The sequence below is a fragment of the Ovis aries genome, chromosome 8 (assembly GCF_016772045.2).
Source record: "Ovis aries strain OAR_USU_Benz2616 breed Rambouillet chromosome 8, ARS-UI_Ramb_v3.0, whole genome shotgun sequence".
NCBI classification, from domain to species: domain Eukaryota; kingdom Metazoa; phylum Chordata; class Mammalia; order Artiodactyla; family Bovidae; genus Ovis; species Ovis aries.
Window position 1 is genome coordinate 62,121,153 of NC_056061.1, and position 19,775 is coordinate 62,140,927.

Here is a 19,775-nt window from a genome sequence, read left to right on the forward strand (position 1 = left end):
TGAGTGATCACACCATCGTGATTATCTGGGTCGTGAAGATCTTTTTTGTACAGTTCTTCTGTGTATTCTTGCCACCTCTTCTTAATTATCTTCTGCTTCTATTAGGTCCATACCATTTCGGTCCTTTATCAAGCCCATCTTTGCATGAATTGTTCCTTTGGTATCTCTAATTTTCTTGAAGAGATCTCTAGTGTTTCCCATTCTGTTGTTTTTCTCTATTTCTTTGCACTGATCACTGAGGAAGGCTTTCTTATCTCTCCATGCTGTTCTTTGGAACTCTGTATTCAAATGGGTACATCTTTCCTTTTCTCCTTTGCTTTTCACTTCTCTTCTTTTCAGAGCTATTTGTAAGGCCTCCTCAGACAACCATTTTGCTTTTTTGCATTTCTTTTTCTTGGAGATGGTTTTGCTGCCGTCTCCTGTACAGTGTCTCAAACCTCAGTCCATAGTTCATCAGGCACTCTATCTATCAGATCTAGTCCCTTAAATCTATTCTCACTTCCGCTGTATAGTCATAAGGGATTTGATTTAGCTCATACCTGAATGGTCTAGTGGTTTTCCCTACTGTCTTCAATTTAAGTCTGAATTTGGCAGTAAGTTCATGATCTGAGCCACAGTCAGCTCCCGGTCTTGTTTTTGCTGACTGTATAGAGCCTCTCCATCTTTGACTTCAAAGAATATAATCAGTCTGATTTTGGTGTTGACCATCTGGTGATGTCCATGTGTAGAGTCTTCTCTTGTGTTGTTGGAAGAGGGTGTTTGCTATGACCAATGTATTTTCTTGGCAGAACTCTATTAGCATTTACCCTGCTTCATTCTGTACTCAGGGGCCAAATTTGCCTGTTATTCCAGGTGTTTCTTGACTTCCTACTTTTGCATTCCAGTCCCCTGTAATGAAAAGGACATCTTTTTTGGGTGTCAATTCTAGAAGGTCTTGTAGGTCTTCATAGAACCATTCAACTTCAGCTTCTTCAGCATTACTGGTTGGGGCATAGACTTGGATTACTGTGATATTGAATGGTTTGCCTTGGAAACCAACAGAGATCATTCTGTTGTTTTTGAGATTGCATCTAAGCACTGCATTTTGGACCCTTTTGTTGACTATGATGGCTACTCCCTTGCCCACAGTAGTAGATATAATGGTCATCTGAGCTAAATTCACCCATTCCAGTCCATCTTAGTTCGCTGATTCCTAGAATGTCAATGTTCATTCTTGCCATCTCCTGTTTGATCACTTCCAATTTGCCTTGATTCATGGACCTAACATACCAGGTTCCTATGCAATACTGCTCTTTATAGCATCTGACCTTGCTTCCATCACCAGTCACATCCACAACTGGGTATTGTTTTTACTTTGGCTGCGTTTCTTCATTCTTTCTGGAGTTATTTCTCCACTGATCTCCAGTAGCATATTGGGCGCCCACTGACCTGCAAAGTTCATCTTTCAGCGTCCTATCTTTTTGCCTTTTCATACTGTTCTTGGGATTCTCAAGGCAGGAATACTGAAGTGGTTTGCCATTCCCTTCTCCAGTGGACCGCATTTTGTCAGAACTCTCCACCATGACCCGTGTTATATGTTATATCAGGCTTAATATAACATATAAACTTTTGAAATCTCATGTACATCATTTAAACATTTCCTGTGTTTTTACTGGAAGCCCTGTGCTGAGTTTAATCTTTTTCTCTGGAGCTAGGCTTTGAGTCTGAAGCTTCAGGTGAATTCCATTCACAGCTGCGACAATGATAAGGAATCTCCTCTGCCTGCAGGTGGTAATAGGAGAGCTTGAGCAACTGTAGGTCTTTGTAGAATTGATTGGAAAGCAACCCCCGAAGGGGAAGGGATGCTTAAACAACCTCAGGACACATTCTCTGTCTCTAATCTGGGGTTTTCTCTGCTGGCTGACTTGACTGTGCAGGTCAACTTTCTCCATACAGTGAAACACATGGCCAACCAACCATTCCTCAGTTTTGTAACCTGTAAATTCTCCTGTGTGAGGGGGACTGGCATTATTTTTTCAATCACAGCTCAGAGAAATCCCAAATATCTCCTTTAGGCCAGTCTAGCTGTGCCAGGGGCAGCTTTGTAAGGCAGATATGTTTTTGTGTCTTTTGAAGTATAGTTGGTTTACAAAGTTATGTAAGTTGCAGTTATACAAAATAGTGATTCACAATTTTTAAAGGTTATACACCATTTATAGCTATTATAAAATATTAGCTATATTCCGTTTGTTGTTCAGTATATCTTTGTATCTTATTTTATACATGATAGTTTGTACTTCTTAATCTCCTACCCCTGTATTTTCCTCCTGTCCTTCTGTCACTGAGCTGGTGGGTCAGTGATTTGTTCCCTGTGTCTGTGGGTCTGTATGAGGCAGATATTTTATCGTAGGTAAGGAAAATGACAATTCAAGATGTTAAGTAACTTGGCTGAATGTCAACAACTACAAAATGATTGAGCTGGACTAGAGCTAAGCTCTGAAGCTCCAAAGCCCCTATTCTTAAACTCTACATTTCATTACCACAAGCAGTTTAATTCTTATCTTTCTTAACTTGCAAAGAAATCAGAAAAAAAATTGTCTGAAATTATTAGACTTAGCTAAATGACAAATAATTTAAAATTGGGATGATAGGAAATTATATGTAGGTAACTAAAGGAAACGTTTAAAAGTTAATGTTTTTATATACCACTTATTAGCATATCTGCTATATGCTAGAGACCATGCTAAAGCTTTACAGAAACTTTATTATACTAAATGTTTTTGTACCATCCTCCATCCAGGCATTCTGAGGAACTACAAATACAAATCTCAGAGATATTATACAGCTTGTGCAGGGTCACACAACTACTAAATGGAATCAAGACCATTACTGCCATCACAGCATTATTATTTTTTTTTTTACATTAACCTGAACTGGCTTTCTCAGAGGATCAGTTATTGTGTGTAATTTACTTTTAATGAAGATGTACATATATTCAGAATTTTTCATCTGGTCATTTTGTTGTTTCCTCTTATTTTACAAAATTGAAGGCGCACAGCATCTAAAACAGCTAATCAGGGTTGACTCTGTGCAGCTAGGTGGTATAAATCATTTTTGTAGTAATTCAGAGTATAATCCGTACATTTTCTCCACTTGTTTCTTTCAAGGTGAAATCCATACCTTTGGATGGCCCTTTAAAATGTGATAAATGTAAAAGCTAAGATTTGAAATGATCCATTCTGACTTGGTAGACTTTGCACACATTTTACAGTAAAACTGTTAACCACTTTGCTTCCTGTAGAATATACTGGTACAGGGTGCTAACTTTACTTACAAAGAAACGAGGATTTTCAGAGCCTTTTCCTTTCCTGAAGAAAAATGCACTGGGCGTGTGCTTAGTCACTGCTCTGCTTGTGTCCGTGTGAGACTCAGATTTTCCTGCTTTGAGTAGATCTAAAAACTTAATATGGTGCCTTGTTTTTTGTAGCTGTCACTTTTAGTAGTTCTTATATGTTATTATCGTGTAAAACAATGTATATGTGTATATGACATACAGATGGCAATGTCCTGATAATGGAAGTGGTGTGTTTTCCCCGACTTGTCATCATGGGTACCAAGCATCCAAGTGGTGTGATAAAGAGTGATCGAGTCTTCCTCTTTGACCAGGCGATCAGACTTTGAGAATCTGGGACGTGAAGACAGCAGGAGTCAGAATTGTGGTTCCAGCACATCAGGCGGAAATTTTGAGCTGTGACTGGTGTAAATACAATGAGGTACCCTATCTGGTTCTATCCTTAGCTACTGAGCCCTTCCTAAGGTTGAAATGTTCTAGATTTTATCTTTGTTTATGTGGACTTGGATAGTGTTTATGGGCCATTAAGTTAGATTCAGTCCCTTTCCTTTCTAATTGATGATTGTGAGTGACCTGCATTAGCATTAATTGGATTTAAGTGCACATAAAACAGGCTGAATAAGAAACAGAAATTCTCAAAAGTTCAATAGTGCAGCCTTACTTGTTTGTTTGGGGAACTGCTTTACAATTTATGTAATTTTTTACTTTATTGCTCTTAACCCTGCCAATTTGTATCATCTTTTGCCTTCATTTCTTTTGCACTTTGCTAGTAAGGCTGCTGAACTATTTGTAACTTAATTTTTAATTTGACAGTCCATCGGCTTTAGGAATTTTCTGTTTCATTTTCCCTTACAAGCCTAACTAAGCTTCATGTTTCTGGAAGATAGCAGTGTCCATTTACAACCTTTTGCAACCTTCAGCTAACCATATGGGCATATGAATTAGAAATAGAAATGGATTAAATATGTGTTGATATGCCATTTAATTATATTTATGTACCTGAAGTGATCTGTTGACTGTGACAGTTAAGTATAACATAACTTTGTTTTTTTCCCAGTTTTAGTCAATGAAAATTAAGGGAACATTGTATTGGCTGAGTTCTTTAATTAGAAAGAAATAAAATGAAAGAAGATATAGAACATATTTAAAATAATACTTGATTTTAATAAAATTTTCAGTGCTGATGACTACAGTTCAAATCTCACCCATGAATTTTCCAAATAAGAAAATGAAATTGTGGACTATATGTTATACTTTAGGGAATTCTAAAAAAGATGCTGATATGCACTTGCTGCTCCTGCTGCTGCTGCTAAGTCGCTTCAGTTGTGTCCAACTCTGTGCGACCCCATAGATGGCAGCCCACCAGGCTCCCCCGTCCCTGGGATTCTCCAGGCAAGAACACTGGAGTGGGTTGCCATTTCCTTCTCCAATGCATGAAACTGAAAAGTGAAAGTGCAGTCACTCAGTCGTGTCCGACTCTTAACAACCCCATGGACTGCAGCCTACCAGGCTCCTCCATCCATGGGATTTTCCAGGAAGAGTACTGGAGTGGGGTGCCATTGCCTTCTTGCCTTCTCCAGATATACACTTGAGAGTACTTTAAAAATTTTTAAAAACAATCGCTGAAGCTTTTTAAAAATGAGCTTCTATTGACGTTCAGACAATGGATTACTGCCCTGGTCGATGTGGAATGGGGCTGAGTGTGGACCCAGCTCTTGGCCTATTCATCCGTGAACTCTGGGTTCACCTAATGTTCTAGATAGGAGACTACCCACTATTTGCAAAAATTCTCAGATAGAGTTAGCTATTACATTATGACATGGTCCATGAGAGTTAGGAGCAATGATTGATTTAGAATTAGGAAAACAACATTTAATTTATACCTTTGCCCTTTCAAATATTTGTGAATTAGCAGTCTCTTGCCTTTTAACACCTGGTAGAAACCTCCGAGGACACTGAAAAGACAGGTGGGCTCTTCTGTCAGGTGTAATTTTTAGTAACTTGTGTTCTTATTAGTATCCCTAAAAGTAAGTGGGAGAAGCTACAAGGTTGTGTGAGACTATGCCTTTTTCTCTTGTGTGCTGTGTTCCTTCATATACCCAAGGCATATTGAGTTCCTTTTCTTCCAAGTCATACTAAGTTTTGCTTTTGATTCATATTTTAACTCCTTTCTATAATGTTATGTAACTTTTTAAGAATGACTTCTGGGTTCAGATTAAATAAGTACCAGAAAATAGATACTATTTCCAGTAGGAAAGCTTGGCTGCTGCGTACTTGTAAAGAGTCACACTTAACCTTGCTTTATTGTTTGCAGAACTTGGTGGTGACGGGGGCGGTTGATTGTAGTTTGAGAGGCTGGGACTTGAGGAATGTACGACAACCTGTGTTTGAACTTCTCGGTCACACTTACGCTATTAGGAGAGTGAAAGTAAGTTTTTATCTTTTCTTTTTCTACACAGAACAAAAAGATAAATACAGTCAATGAAGTACATTTAAAAGGTGTTTAAGGGATGGGGTTATTGATTCTTTTTTTTTTTCATGTTTTGTTACCCAGTGAATGGTAATAAACATTGAAAGCTAAAATTAGGTAAAATACTGGAATGATTATTGAGTGACTTATAACAATATAGTCAGGTGGTACTCAGGAGTGAATAAAAATGTTTTTCTCATTCTGTCATCCCCATGCTACTATTTCTTTTAAAACTTTATAGTAATTTAGTTTTAGTGTTAGAGTCTTTATAATTTTTCATTCAGTGGAAAAGTTTATTTTGTTGAAACTTGTACAGAGAGGTGGTTAATTCTTTCTTTTCCCTAACATGATTGTATATATGAATGTTCACAAAAGTTATAGAGTATAGAAAAATTCCTACTTTGTAAATAGTAGAGATAACTTTTTTCTTCTGCCTCTCCTGAATTTGTCAGGTTATAAACTGACTAACATTAGTTTTCCAGCTTTTTTTTTTGGTGTGTAGGGTCTTTGTTACTCCACGGGGTCCTGCTCTAGTTATGGCAGGCGGGGATGTCCAGCTGGGGTGTGTGTGGGTGTGGGTGTGGGTGAGTGTGTGTGTGGGTGTGGGTATGTGGGTGTGTGTGTGTAGGGTCTTTGTTACCCCATGGGGGCCTTCTGTAGTTACGGCAGGAGGGGATGTCCAGCTGGGTGTGTGTGTGTCTGTGTGTGTGTGTCTGTGTATGTGTGTCTGTGTGTCTGTGTCTGTGTGTGTGTAGGGTCTTTGTTACCCCACGGGGGCCTTCTCTAGTTACGGCAGGCGGGGATGTCCAGCTGGGTGTGTGTCTGTATGTGTGTCTGTGTGTGTATGTCTGTGTGTGTGTGTGTGTGTGTGTGTGTCTGTGTGTGTGTGTGTGTCTGTGTATGTGTAGGGTCTTTGTTACCCCACGGGGGCCTTCTCTAGTTACGGCAGGCGGGGATGTCCAGCTGGGTGTGTGTCTGTATGTGTGTCTGTGTGTGTATGTCTGTGTGTGTATGTCTGTGTGTGTGTGTGTATGTCTGTGTGTGTCTGTGTCTGTGTGTGTGTGTGTGTCTGTGTGTCTGTGTGTGTGTCTGTGTATGTGTAGGGTCTTTGTTACCCCACGGGGGCCTTCTCTAGTTACGGCAGGTGGGGATGTCCAGCTGGTGTGTGTGTCTGTGTGTGTGTCTGTGTGTGTGTAGGGTCTTTGTTACTCCACGGGGACCTTCTCTAGTTACGGCAGGCGGGGATGTCCAGCTGGGCGTGTGTGTGTCTGTGTGTCTGTGTGTGTATGTCTGTGTGTATGTGTCTGTGTCTGTGTGTGTGTCTGTGTGTGTGTGTCTGTCTGTGTGTCTATGTGTGTATAGGGTCTTTGTTACCCCACGGGGACCTTCTCTAGTTACGGCAGGCGGGGATGTCCAGCTGGGCGTGTGTGTGTCTGTGTGTGTATGTCTGTGTGTGTGTGTCTGTGTGTGTATGTCTGTGTGTGTGTGTGTCTGTGTGTGTGTAGGGTCTTTGTTACCCCACGGGGGCCTTCTCTAGTTACGGCAGACGGGGATGTCCAGCTGGTGTGTGTCTGTGTGTGTGTGTGTCTATGTGTGTGTGTATGTGATGTCCAGCTGGTGTGTGTGTGTGTGTGTGATGTCCAGCTGGTGTGTGTGTGTGTGTGTGTGATGTCCAGCTGGTGGTGTGTGATGTCCAGCTTGAGTGTGTGTGTGATGTCCAGCTGGTGTGTGTGTGTGTGTGTGTGTGTGTGTGTGTGTGTGTGAGTGATGTCCAGCTGGTGTGTGTGTGTGTGTGTGTGTGTGTGTAGGGTCTTTGTTACCCCATAGGGGCCTTCTCTAGTTACGGCAGGTGGGGATGTCCAGCTGGTGTGTCTGTGTCTGTGTCTGTGTGTGTCTTTGTGTGTGTGTGTGTGTGTGTGTGTGTGTCTGTGTGTGTGTGTATGTGTGTCTGTGTTTAGGGTCTTTGTTACCCCACGGGGGCCTTCTCTAGTTACGGCAGGCAGGGATGTCTTGTGGTGGTTCCTCTTCTTAAGTACCAATGTGCTCTAGAGTGCAGGCTCGGTAGTTGTGTGTGGGCTTTGTTGCCTGTGGGTAGCCTCCTGGACCAGGGTTCAAACATGTTTCCTGGGTTGGCAAGTGGATTCTTAATCACTGAACCACCAGGGAAGTCCTTCCCAGCTTTTATTTAGGTAAATTTTGCTAAGTCACTGTGGAAAACATCTTATTAAGGGACATCTCCCAATTTCATTTTTGTTTTTTTACATTACAGATAAGTACCTTTTTGATCTTTTAATTAAGATAGTTCTGTTATCCCCATTTAAAAAATTTTAAGTTACAGTTAATATTTAAAATTTTTCTGGTTATAACTCAAAATATGAGACCCAGTGCCCAGATTTTTTTTTTAAATGGCACACAAGTTTGGGTAGTTAAAAAATGTTTTCTATATATACTTCATAGTTCTTCTGAGAATGAAATAGGGTGAAATAGTGAAAGTGTTTTGCAAACTGTGAAGAACATTCAAATGTAAGTATATATGTGTATATAAACGTTTAAAGCACTGGTAAGAAAAACACTGAGGAAATAAAATTACAGTGGGCAGCCAGTTAAAAGATGTATATTAATACTTGTATATTACCTGTCCTTAAAATTTGCAATTTTTGACCTTGATATCATTTTCATTAGATGTGATATACAAATAGCATAAAAATTATTTAAAAACTTTTAACATTTAAATGTTTGATGCTTGTGCCTAATAGCAGTCATAAAATATATTTACAAGATTGGTTCATTAGATAATTATATGTGTGAATCATCATACACTTATGTCCTTTAGATTTGTAGAAGTTGATTTTGGATAGCCAATATGAAATTGTGCTTAATTTTTCCAGAATAGCAACATTTAGGGAATATTTAATTTTAAATAAGATTTGAAAAGCTTGAGAAATGACTTTCTTTGAAGAATGTAAAACAACCATTTTTCCTGTAGGTGGATACTTAGAAGACTAAAAGATTTTTGCCTTGAATTAAACCATAATAAGGTTTGGAAAAACATACTTAAAAAAATTTTTTTATTGGAGTATAGTTGAGTTACAGTGTTATGTTAGTTTCACGTGTACAACAAAGTGAATCAGTTATGCATATACATATATCCATTCTTTTTTTAGATTCTCTTCCCATATATGCCATTACAGAGTATTGAGTAGAGTTCTCTGTGCTATATAGTAGGTCCTTATTAGTTATCTATTTGACATATAATAGTGTCTGTATTTCTGACAGTCCTGTCTAGACATTGTAATAAAGTGCATGGGAATGATCTTATGAAGTACCATGTTACAATTACAGTTAACCTCAAAATTGACTTTTTTGTTTTCTTTTGTAGTTTTCACCATTTCATGCTTCTGTGCTGGCCTCCTGTTCCTATGATTTTACTGTAAGGTACAGTGGTTTTTGATATGTTTCATTGTAAGATACCAAGTACCATTTGCATCTTTATAACTTTTATTAAGGACATGTTTATTTTGCTAATATAAAAATAATCTGAGCTGGAGACATGAGAATATTTTCTACTGAAATTAATATTATATTTTCCTGTTTTTATGATCTAGTCACATGGATGAATGAATTCTTTATTATTTGAAGATTTGCTTGATCTTTCTATTTAAGTCTTTTTTCCTGACTGTTTTTCCTAAAGTAATATCTTCCTGTGCCATAGACTGACTAGCTAGTACCTTTGTAAATTTAGATTTCAAAAGTTGTGAAATCTTATTTGCTTAGGTCTAATTATATAAATCTTACAGCTAAAATTGATATAAAAAAACAACATGACTGTATGTATGTTTGTGGATGACTGTATGTAAGTGTGTATACATGTATATCTATGTATGAATATGTATATATGTATCTCTAATCATAGCCCCAGTTCTGATCCCACACCACACAGGGTTCATTCTACTTTTTCTCCTTTTCCAGATTTATAACTCCTGATTTTTATTATTTACAACATTTTTACTTACTTGCTGTTTTAGAATTCTAGGAAAGTAGTTTGGAAATCACTTTGTATCAATTCATAAAGATCTTTTTCATTCTGCATAATAACTCTTTTATGTACATATACTATATTTTATTCAGTTATTCTCCTATATATGGATATTTAACTTGTTTTAAGTATTTTATAAATAACAGTGCCACAATGAATAATAACCTTGTATGTGAGTATGTTCATATCACTAGAGAGTTAGCTTCAGAATATATTCCCAGAAGTGGGATTGCTAAATTAAAAGGTAACGATATAAATATGTATCTTCTGTTTTGTTATATATTTGTTATATATTCCTACCCATGAGGAATATTCCAGTTTCCATTCCAAGCAATAGTGTTTGAGAGTGCCTGTTTCTCTACCATCTAAGGATCATTGATTCTTTAGAGGTTTCCAAGTTCATGATCATAACATCTATAAATATAGTTTTACATCTTCAAGTTCTGATGCCCCTAATTGATGTATCTGATTGCCTTGACAGATGCCTCTATTACAGTGTTAAATAGTGTTATAGTGAAGTGAAATTCAGACATAAATTGAAGAAAATAGGGAAAACCACTAGACCATTCAGGTCGGACCTAAATTAAATCCCTTATGATTATACAGTGGAAGTGACAAAAGGATTCAAGGGAGTAGATCTGATAGAGTGCCTGATGAACTATGGACGGAGGTTCGTGACATTGTATAGGAGGCAGGGATCAAGACCATCCCCAAGGAAAAGAAATACAAAAAGGCAAAATAGTTATCTGAGGTGGGCTTAGAAATAGCTGTGAATAGAAGAGAAGTGAAAGGTAAAGGAGAAAAAGAAAGATATACCATTTGAATGCAGAGTTCCAACAAACAGCAAGGAGAGATAAGAAAGCCTTCCTCACTGATCAGTGCAAAGAAATAGGGGAAAACAAAAAATGGGAAAGACTAGAGATCTCTTCAAGAAAATTAAAGATACCAAAGGAACAATTTATGCAAAGATGGGCACAATAAAGGACAGAAATGGTACGGACCTAACAGAAGCAGAAGATACTAAGAAGAGGTGGCAAGAATACACAGAAGAACTATACAAAAAAGATCTTCATGACCCAGATAATCACGATGGTATGATCACTCACCTAGAGCCAGACATCCTGGAATGTGAAGTCAAGTGGGCCTTAGAAAGCATCACTATGAACAAAGCTAATGGAGGTGATGGAATTCCAATTGTGCTACTTCAAATCCTAAGAGATGATGCTGTGAAAGTGCTGCACTCAATATGCCAGCAAATTTGGAAAACTCAGCAATGGTCACAGGACTAGAAAGGGTCAGTTTTCACTCCAATCCCAAAGAAAGGCAATGAAAAAGAATGTTCAGACTACTGCACAATTGCACTCATCTCACATGCTAGCAAAGTAATGCTCAAAATTCTCCAAGCCAGGCTTCAGCAATACATGAACTATGAGCTTCCAGATATTCAAGCTGGTTTTAGAAAAGGCAGAGGAACCAGAGATCAAATTGCCAACATCAGTTGGATCATTGAAAAAGCAAGAGAGTTCCAGAGAAACATCTACTTATGCTTTATTGACTATGCCAAAGCCTTTGAGTGTGTGGATCACAACAAACTGGACAATTCTTCAAGAGATGGGAATACCAGACCACTTGACCTGCCTCTTGAGAAATCTGTATGCGGGTCAGGAAGCAACAGTTAGAACTGGACATGGAACAACAGACTGGTTCAAAATAGGAAAAGGAGTATGTCAAGGCTGTATATTGTCACTGTGCCTATTTAACTTATATGCAGAGTACATCATGAAAAACGCTCATGATGAAGCATTTGGATGGATGAAGCACATGCTGGAATCAAGGTTGCTGGGAGAAATATCAATAACCTCAGATATGCAGATGACACCACCCTTATGGCAGAAAGTGAACTAAAGAGCCTCTTGATGAAAATGAAAGAGTAGAGTGAAGAAGTTGGTTTAAAGCTCAACATTCAGAAAACTAAGATCATGGCATCTGGTCCCATCACTTCATGGCAAATAGATGAGGAAATAGTGGAAACAGTGTCAGACTTTATTTTTGGGGGCTCCAAAATCACTGCAGATGGTGACTGCAGCCATGAAACTGAAAGACGCTTATTCCTTGGAAGAAAAGTTATGACCAACCTAGACAGTATATTAAAAAGCAGAGACATTACTTTGCCAACAGAGGTCCATCTAGTCAAAGCTCTGGTTCTTCCAGTAATCATGTATGGACGTGAGAATTGGACTGTAAAGAAAGCTGAGCACTGAAGAATTGATGCTTTTGAACTGCGGTGTTGGAGAAGACTCTTGAGAGCCCCTTGGACTGCAGTGAGATACAACCAGTCCATCCTAAAGGAAATTCAGGTCCTGAATATTCATTGGAAGGACTGATGTTGAAGCTGAAACTCCAATACTTTAGCCACCTGATGAGAAGAACTGACTCATTAGAAAAGACTCTGATGCTGGGAAAGATTGAACGCGGGAGGAGAAGGGGACGACAGAAAATGAGATGGTTGGGTGGCATCACCAACTCAATGGACATGAGTTTGGGTAAACTCCAGGAGTTAGTGATGGACAGAGAGGCCTGGCGTGCTGCAGTTCATGGAGTCACAAAGAGTCGGACCCGACGAGCGACTGAACTGAAGTGAAGTGAAAGTGAAAGTTGCTCAGTCGTGTCTGACTCTTTGCAATCCATGGACTATACCATGGAATTCTCCAAGCTGGAATACTGGAGTGGGTAGCCGTTCCCTTCTCCAGGATATCTTCCCAACCCAGGGATCGAACCCAGGTCTTCCACATTGCAGGTGGATTCTTTACCAGCTGAGCCACAAAGGAAGCCCAAGAATACTGGAGTGGGTAGCCTATCCCTTCTCCAGCGGATCTTCCCCACCCAGGAATTGAATCTCGGTCTCCTGCATTGCAGGCAAATTCTTTACCAACTGAGCTATCAGGGAGGACAAATGTTACAGAGAATGTCTTAATTCATGTGTTTAGTAAAAATGCCTCTAATGTTTCCCTGTTTAAAGAAGGATGCTGACTTTAAAACAAAGTGTATATTTATCATGCTAAGAAAGTATTTATCGATGCTTGTTTTGTTGAGTGTTTTTTTTTTTTTTTTAGAATAAGGAATGAGTCTTAAGATTTGTTGAAGGCTTTTTCAGCATCTATGGAGATGATCATGATTTTTCTTTTTTGAGCTATTCGTATGATTTGTTTTATTAATGGATCAAATCAGTCTTGCATTCTTAGACTAAATCGCTCTTATTCTTTGTATATCATTATCTTACACATAGAACAAGATATTTTGTTGGATTTTGTCTGCTAATACTTTAGAGCTTTTACATCAATATTCAGAGGTGATTTTGGCCTATATGTGTCTCTAACATATGGATATCTCTCATCATAACCCTAATTCTGGACCCACACCACACAGGGTTTATGTAGGGATTTAAGTTTTTCTACATCTTCTGAACAATTTTTGCAATATAGAGGATATTTGGTTTTTGCAGCTTTGATAGACTTTCTTTGTGAAACCATCTGGGCATGGGTCTTTTTGTGGAGTACTTCTTGATAACTTTATTTCTTCTATGGGAATTTTTCTCTTTAAACTTTCTGCCTCTAATGTGATTGATCAGTTTAGGAAATTATCCTCTGCTTATGGGTTTTCACATTTATTTATACAAATGTCTATAGTGTCATGACTTTTTAATTTATTCTGATTCAGTGGTATTTCTCTCTTATTATTTTTGATTTTGTATATATTTGTGATTTCTACTTTAACTTATCTAATGGTATGTTTATTTTGCTATTTTTTTCTTAAGCATACTAAATTTTGATTTGTTAATGAGAACTAATGTTTTTCTATTCAGTACCTCATTAATTATTGCCTTTATTTCCTTCTTGGTACTTTCTTTTGGCTTATTTTGTTCTTTTTTCCACGTTTTGAACTGGGAATTCACTTATTTTTATTCTTTCATCTTGTTAATAAAGTGTTTAAGACTATGAATTTTCTTCTAGTTTTTATTTCATTTGTAACCCATGAATTCTGATACATAATATTTTCATTATTGTTAAAAAATATGTCACTTCTATTTGTGTTTGATGTTTCTTCCAAGAGTTGTTTAGAAGGAAGTTATGTAATTTCCATATGAGAATACCTTTTAACTTTTGAAAATTTATGAGTAATTTCTAGTTTTATTGCATTGTGATCAGAGAATACTGTTTTTTAGTCATTCTGTTTTATGGGGGAGAACCTAATAAAAGGTCAAATTTTTGAATGTTACATATGCATTTGAGAAGGTTTAATCTCTGCTTTCACTTTGTAAAGTTAAATATATAACTATGCATATGGGCGTGCTAAGTTGCTTCAGTTGTGTCCAACTCTTTGTGACCTTAACAACTGTGGCCCGCCAGGCTCCTCTGTCCATGGGATTTTCTGGGCAAGAATACTGGAGTGGGTTGCCATGCCCTCCTCCAGGGCATCTTCCTGACCCAGGGATTGATACCAGGTCTCTTATATCTCCTGCATTGGCAAGCGGGTTCTTTACCACTAGTGCCACCTTATAACCATAAGCTCTACTAAGTAATTATGTTATTTGGATCATCTGTATCCTTTCTTATTCTTAGTTCACTTAATCTGTTTTGTACCAAGAGTGGAATATTAAAAAATCCTATTGTCAGTGGGCCTCTATCTATGTCTCCCTGAATCTATTCTAGTTTTGATTTCATAAAGGCATATGCTGTATATTTGGTGCATAAATATTTATAATATACATTTAGTGAACTGAAACTTTTAACATAAAAGAGAGTCTAACTTTGACACAGTTAATTGCTTTTAGTTTTAATTACGCTTTATCTCTTATTGATATCATTGCTCCTGCTTTCATGTTGTTTCCATCTTCCAGATACCTTTTTCTATACTTTTGATTTTTTTTTGATCCATGTTGTTTTTGGTATGGCTCTCGTATAGAGCATATATTTGGGTTTTGCTCAGTGAAGTAGATAAAAAATCTTTTTATTGTAATATGCAAGTTTAGTTTGTTGCTTACTCATGCCCAGCTCTTTGTGACCCCATAGACTCTAGCCTGCCAGGCTCCTCTGTCCATGGTATTTTCCAGGCAAGAATACTGGAGTTGGTTGCCATTTCCTTCCTTCTCCAGGAGATCTTCCCCACCCAGGAATCAAATGGGTTTCCTGCATTGCAGGCAGATTCTTTACCAACTGATTCACCAGGGAAGCTTTAACTTATTCATATTTCTTGATAAAAATACATTTGGTAGCAAGTCTGTTGTATTTTATGATGATTATTATGTCTTACGTTCTGTTTATTGTTCCTGTATGTGATATATTTTATGTTGTATTTTGATTTTTTGCTCTTTTATTTAAAAAATTATATTTAGATAAGGTTTTTTTTGCTTTGTTTCAGTGGTTGCCTTTGGTTTTATAAGTTTTGTAGTGCTTTTATTCCCTTTATTTTATTTACATTTGAAGGGAAAAAAAACCAAAACTGTTCATTCAGTTCTCATATCTCCTGCCTCTGGCAACCACTAATCTCTGTTCTCTGTATCTGTAAGCTTGTTTTGTTTTTGTTTATCTATATGGTTGCAGTTGGCATAATTTCATTCTTCTTTTATGGCTGAATAATATTCCATTGTATTCATATGTCACAATTTCTTTATCCTTTCATCTGTTGATGGACACTTTGGTTATTTCCATATTTTGACTATTGTAAATAATGCTGAGAGGAACATGGGGATACATATATCTTTTCATGTTATTGTTTTTGTTTCCTTCAGATAAAAATCCAGAACTGAAATTGTTTGATCATATGGTATTCTATTTTAAAATTTTTGAGAAATCTCTCTACTGTTTTCCATAGTGGCTACACCAATTTGCATTCCTGTCAGTGATGCACTGTGGTTCCCATCCTTGCCAATACTTTTAACAGTAAGCTCATCAAAGCTTGTTCAATAGATTTATAGAACTTTATTTCTAGCCCTTCATCTTTTCTGGGTATTCAGTGGATGGGGCTGAAAATCCCATCCCTTTAGTCACATGAGACTATGTAAGGACTCCATCTTAAGTCACCTTATTAGCATAATCTCAGGTGTACTCCAGAGGGAGTCCCTAAAAATAACAAATACATTCCTTTGTTCGAGCTTCCCTGGTGGCTCAGAGGTTAAAGCATCTGCCCACAATGCGGAAGACCTGGGTTCCATCCCTGGGTTAGGAAGATCCGCAGGAGAAGGAAATGGCAGCCCATTTCAGTACTTTTACCTGGAAAATGCCATGGATGGAGGAGCCTGGTAGGCTACAGTCAATGGGATCGCAGAGTTGTACACTACTGAGCAACTTCACTTCACTTCACTTCCTTTATTCAGGAATTTCCAGGGGTTTTAGGAGCTCTGTGCCAGGAACTACAGGTAAAGATCAAATATAACTCTTATTGTGATATACTGATCTAGGTCAAGTTTTTCTTTGTGTCTCCAAATGCTTGTTTGGAGATATTCCATTTAGAATGTTATATTAGTTTCCTTACACTTTGCTATTTATTTTTTTGAGGTGATCTTTTCTCAGGTGAATTGTTTGAGTTTATGACATCAATTAAAAAAATTTTTTTTTTACAATAGAGTAAGACTTTATATGTTTCTGCATATCTGTGTACAGGATTGATGCTTTAGGACTGGTAGCTTTCTTTCCTTTTAGTCTTCTTTTCCCTTTAAACTATTAACTTCCTAAAATACCACCTTGTGTCCTGTGCACTTTAAAATCTGTACTCTGTTCTATGCTAAGCTTTGTCTCATAGGATGGGCTTTCTCTTTGTGGTGGTAGCTTTAAATCAGTTTTTGACCTGATCCTAGCTCTTCTCTGTTCTATTCACTTTTTCCTAAATTTCCCTTGCTGTTCAATAAAGCTTAGTTAGATCTAGAACATGGGAGAATGCACACTAAGATTCTGGTTTTTTTTTTTTTACATGTAATTACAAGTTGGGATTTGTTAAAGGCCTGAGTTTTAGTTGTTCTTTTTGCTGTTCTGTATTGGTTTTTGTGAGGATACACTAAGAGGTTTGGATTTGCATGGCCTCATTACTTCAACTACCCAGTATTCCTTTCTCCTTTACTTCTAAGTCAGTATTTGATATGGCAGAAGCTATGTAACTTTGTTTGTGTGGAATGTAATTCTAATAGAATAAATTACAACAATGCCTGAGGAGGAATTACATGGCCTAACTCAGTTTTTTTGGACTGATCCAATACAAGCAGGCAGACACACTGGGAAGTATAATCACACTATATCTTCCATCTCTCAATTAAAAGGGTACTGTGACCAATTTTTTAATGTAATAGTCTGTATAAAATAGTATGGAGTGATTATAGAATTTTTAGCATGGGAGCCAAAAAATGGCAACATGGCAGACAGGAGGAAAACCTATCAGTTGTTCAGCACGTGCCCCAAGCTCTTCCAGACTGCATCTGTGGAGCTAGGTCATTGACTAGAGGTGAGGGCTGTAAGTATGGATTTGAAGGCCATTAACTTAGATAGTTTAGTCCAGAAGAATGCATCAATCAAAGGGAGATAAGTTTAGAGAAAGAAGGACAAACCAGACAATCTCTAGGAGGGAATTAATGTTGGAAGGAAGAACGGAATAGGTTACCCAAAACAAGAAGAGACCTCGGAGCATGTAGTATGTCAGAGAAACTGCAGGCGAGGATGTCAACCACACGTGGGTGGCCTGCGTAATGTGAGATCCTCCAGGTAGGCTAAACAAGACAAAGAGTGAGCTTGGAATCTTCTCTCTTACATAGTGTCACTTGTAGGCTCAGAAGAGATTTCTAAATATAGAATCCAGTTCTTGGAATTCAGAATCTCTTCTGGAGTTTGACGCTGATTGCCAAAGCCTTGAAAACTGAAGTGGGGGCATTAATCTTTGGACCTCTTAAATCCATTTCACTGACCTTTTCTAATTAAAGGGGAAAATCTGGTGACTACCTGTTCTTGCTTTTCAGAATTGTCATTATGATCTTAATTTTACTGACCACTCCCTGTTTTATGTATATACTTAAGTATCCCTAAACACACAGTTGGGAGATGCCTCACTTTTGTTGATGTAGGTTTATCTCAGGAATATTTGTCCAGACTGGGCTTTTGAGTGCAAACTGCAGTACTCCAAAATCTTGTAGGTACCTAACTATGCTCAGAAATCATTGCAGTTTTGTGGCACAGAGTCTTCCCTCCACTTTTTAATTGAAGTATAGTTGATTTATAATATTGTATTAGCTTCAGGTGTATTTCATAGTGCTTCACTACTTTTATAGATTCTTTTTTCTCTCCACTTTCAAGAATTAGGCTTTGCTTTTTTTCTGAATCCTGAGCAGGACTAGAGATTGGGGGATAGATGTTCAGTGCTTCTGGGGAGAGAGGGATGGCTAGGTCTTCGTTCTGTGACATACTGCAAGATCAAAAACATCACTGGTAAACATTTGGCAAGATTGTGATCATAATTAGGTAATGTGAGATCTTTAACATAGTTGAAAAAGACTTAAAACAGGCAATTTTGTCTATATAACTAGAGTTTAGGTTTCTTTCCTATGAAAATGGAATGTCCTCACAAGCTTGCAAAGTTATTGAAGAACTACATAGAAGGACATACTTGAAAATACTGTGCTAATTCTTTATCTGGGTTTCCAATCTTTACTTCTCTTCTTAAGTTACCTCCTCTGCCCTATTCCCTGCACTTTCAGCAAACCACCTTATCTCTCTCTTTAAAAAAAACTAATTGTAGGGCTCAAACACAAATTATCCTAATTTTTTCTGTGCTGTGCTCAGTCATTCAGTCGACTGTTTGTGACCCCATGGACTGTAGCCCGCCAGGCTCTTCTGTCCATGGGGATTCTTCAGGCAAGAATTCTGGAGTGGGTTGCCATGCCCTCCTCCAGGGGATCTTCCCAACCCAGGGATCGAACTCATGTCTCTCATGTCTCCTGTATTGGCAGGCGGGTTCTTTGCTGTCTGAGCCACCAGGGAAGCCCTAATTTTCACTGCAAACCTGTAAATTTATCTAAGTCTGTACCTATCTGTTTCTTCTGTGCTAATCAGAACCTGTGCACACGAGCGGTTTTAATCCCATACACTTCTATGTCCTTCAGCACTTTTTTCCATTAAATGCCTTCTTTGTGTTGTATCATCAGTATGCAACTCTCTACTGACTTTCTCCTCAGCCTGTAACTTCTTCCTGTATCCTGTATTTTCCTTTAAGTTCTCTTTCCTTCTTAGCCAAGCTTTGTTGTTGTTTATAGTTGCTAAAGTTGTGTCCAACTTTTTGCAACTCCATGGACTGTAGCCCTGCCGACTCCTTTGTTTCTGGGATTTCCCAGGCAAAAATACTAGTGTTGCCATTTCTGTCTCCAGGGGATCTTCCCAAATCAGGGATTGAACCCGTGTCTCCTGTGTTGGCAGGCAGATTTTTTTTTTTTTTTTTTTTTACCACTGAGCCACCTGGGAAGCCCTAGCCAAGCTTTAGAGTCCCCTGAGGCTCCAGTCACCAAGGCCACAAAAGCTCTGCAGTCCTAGGGTGCTCTGCTTGGAGGTCTTACTTACCCTATCTCATTTGAATCTATAAAATGGATCCACATCACTGATTCAACAGGGCTAATTATCTTGAAAGATTTTTATGCTTTGGCTTTTGAAGTCATCTTGGAATAAGTGGCTTACTTGTGATGGATTATGATTTCTTGGCAATCATTATGCTTACTTAGGAATTTTTGTGAAATAAAAAAAAATCCAACATAAAAAATTGTTTTTAAGTGGAATGCAATGTTTAAATACAACACTTAACAATTAATAATGTTAAATTTATATGTACTTAATTAAAAATTGATTTTAATTGTCAGCTCTCAGACATTCTTGTAGATCCTTGAAAGCTTATAGTCCTACGCAGTTAGGGCA

The 19,775-nt window shown here is 37.9% G+C and overlaps 1 protein-coding gene across 1 annotated transcript in view; it reads left to right on the plus strand.

The window, feature by feature from the left end:
* Positions 1 to 19,775, plus strand: part of PEX7 (peroxisomal biogenesis factor 7) — a 75,930-nt gene that overhangs the window by 22,723 nt on the left and 33,432 nt on the right. The window contains exons 6-8 of the mRNA XM_027972493.3: positions 3,646 to 3,752; positions 5,646 to 5,759; positions 9,181 to 9,236. Of these exons, the coding sequence (XP_027828294.2) occupies positions 3,646 to 3,752; positions 5,646 to 5,759; positions 9,181 to 9,236 (277 nt within the window). The remainder of the gene's footprint in view (positions 1 to 3,645; positions 3,753 to 5,645; positions 5,760 to 9,180; positions 9,237 to 19,775) is intronic.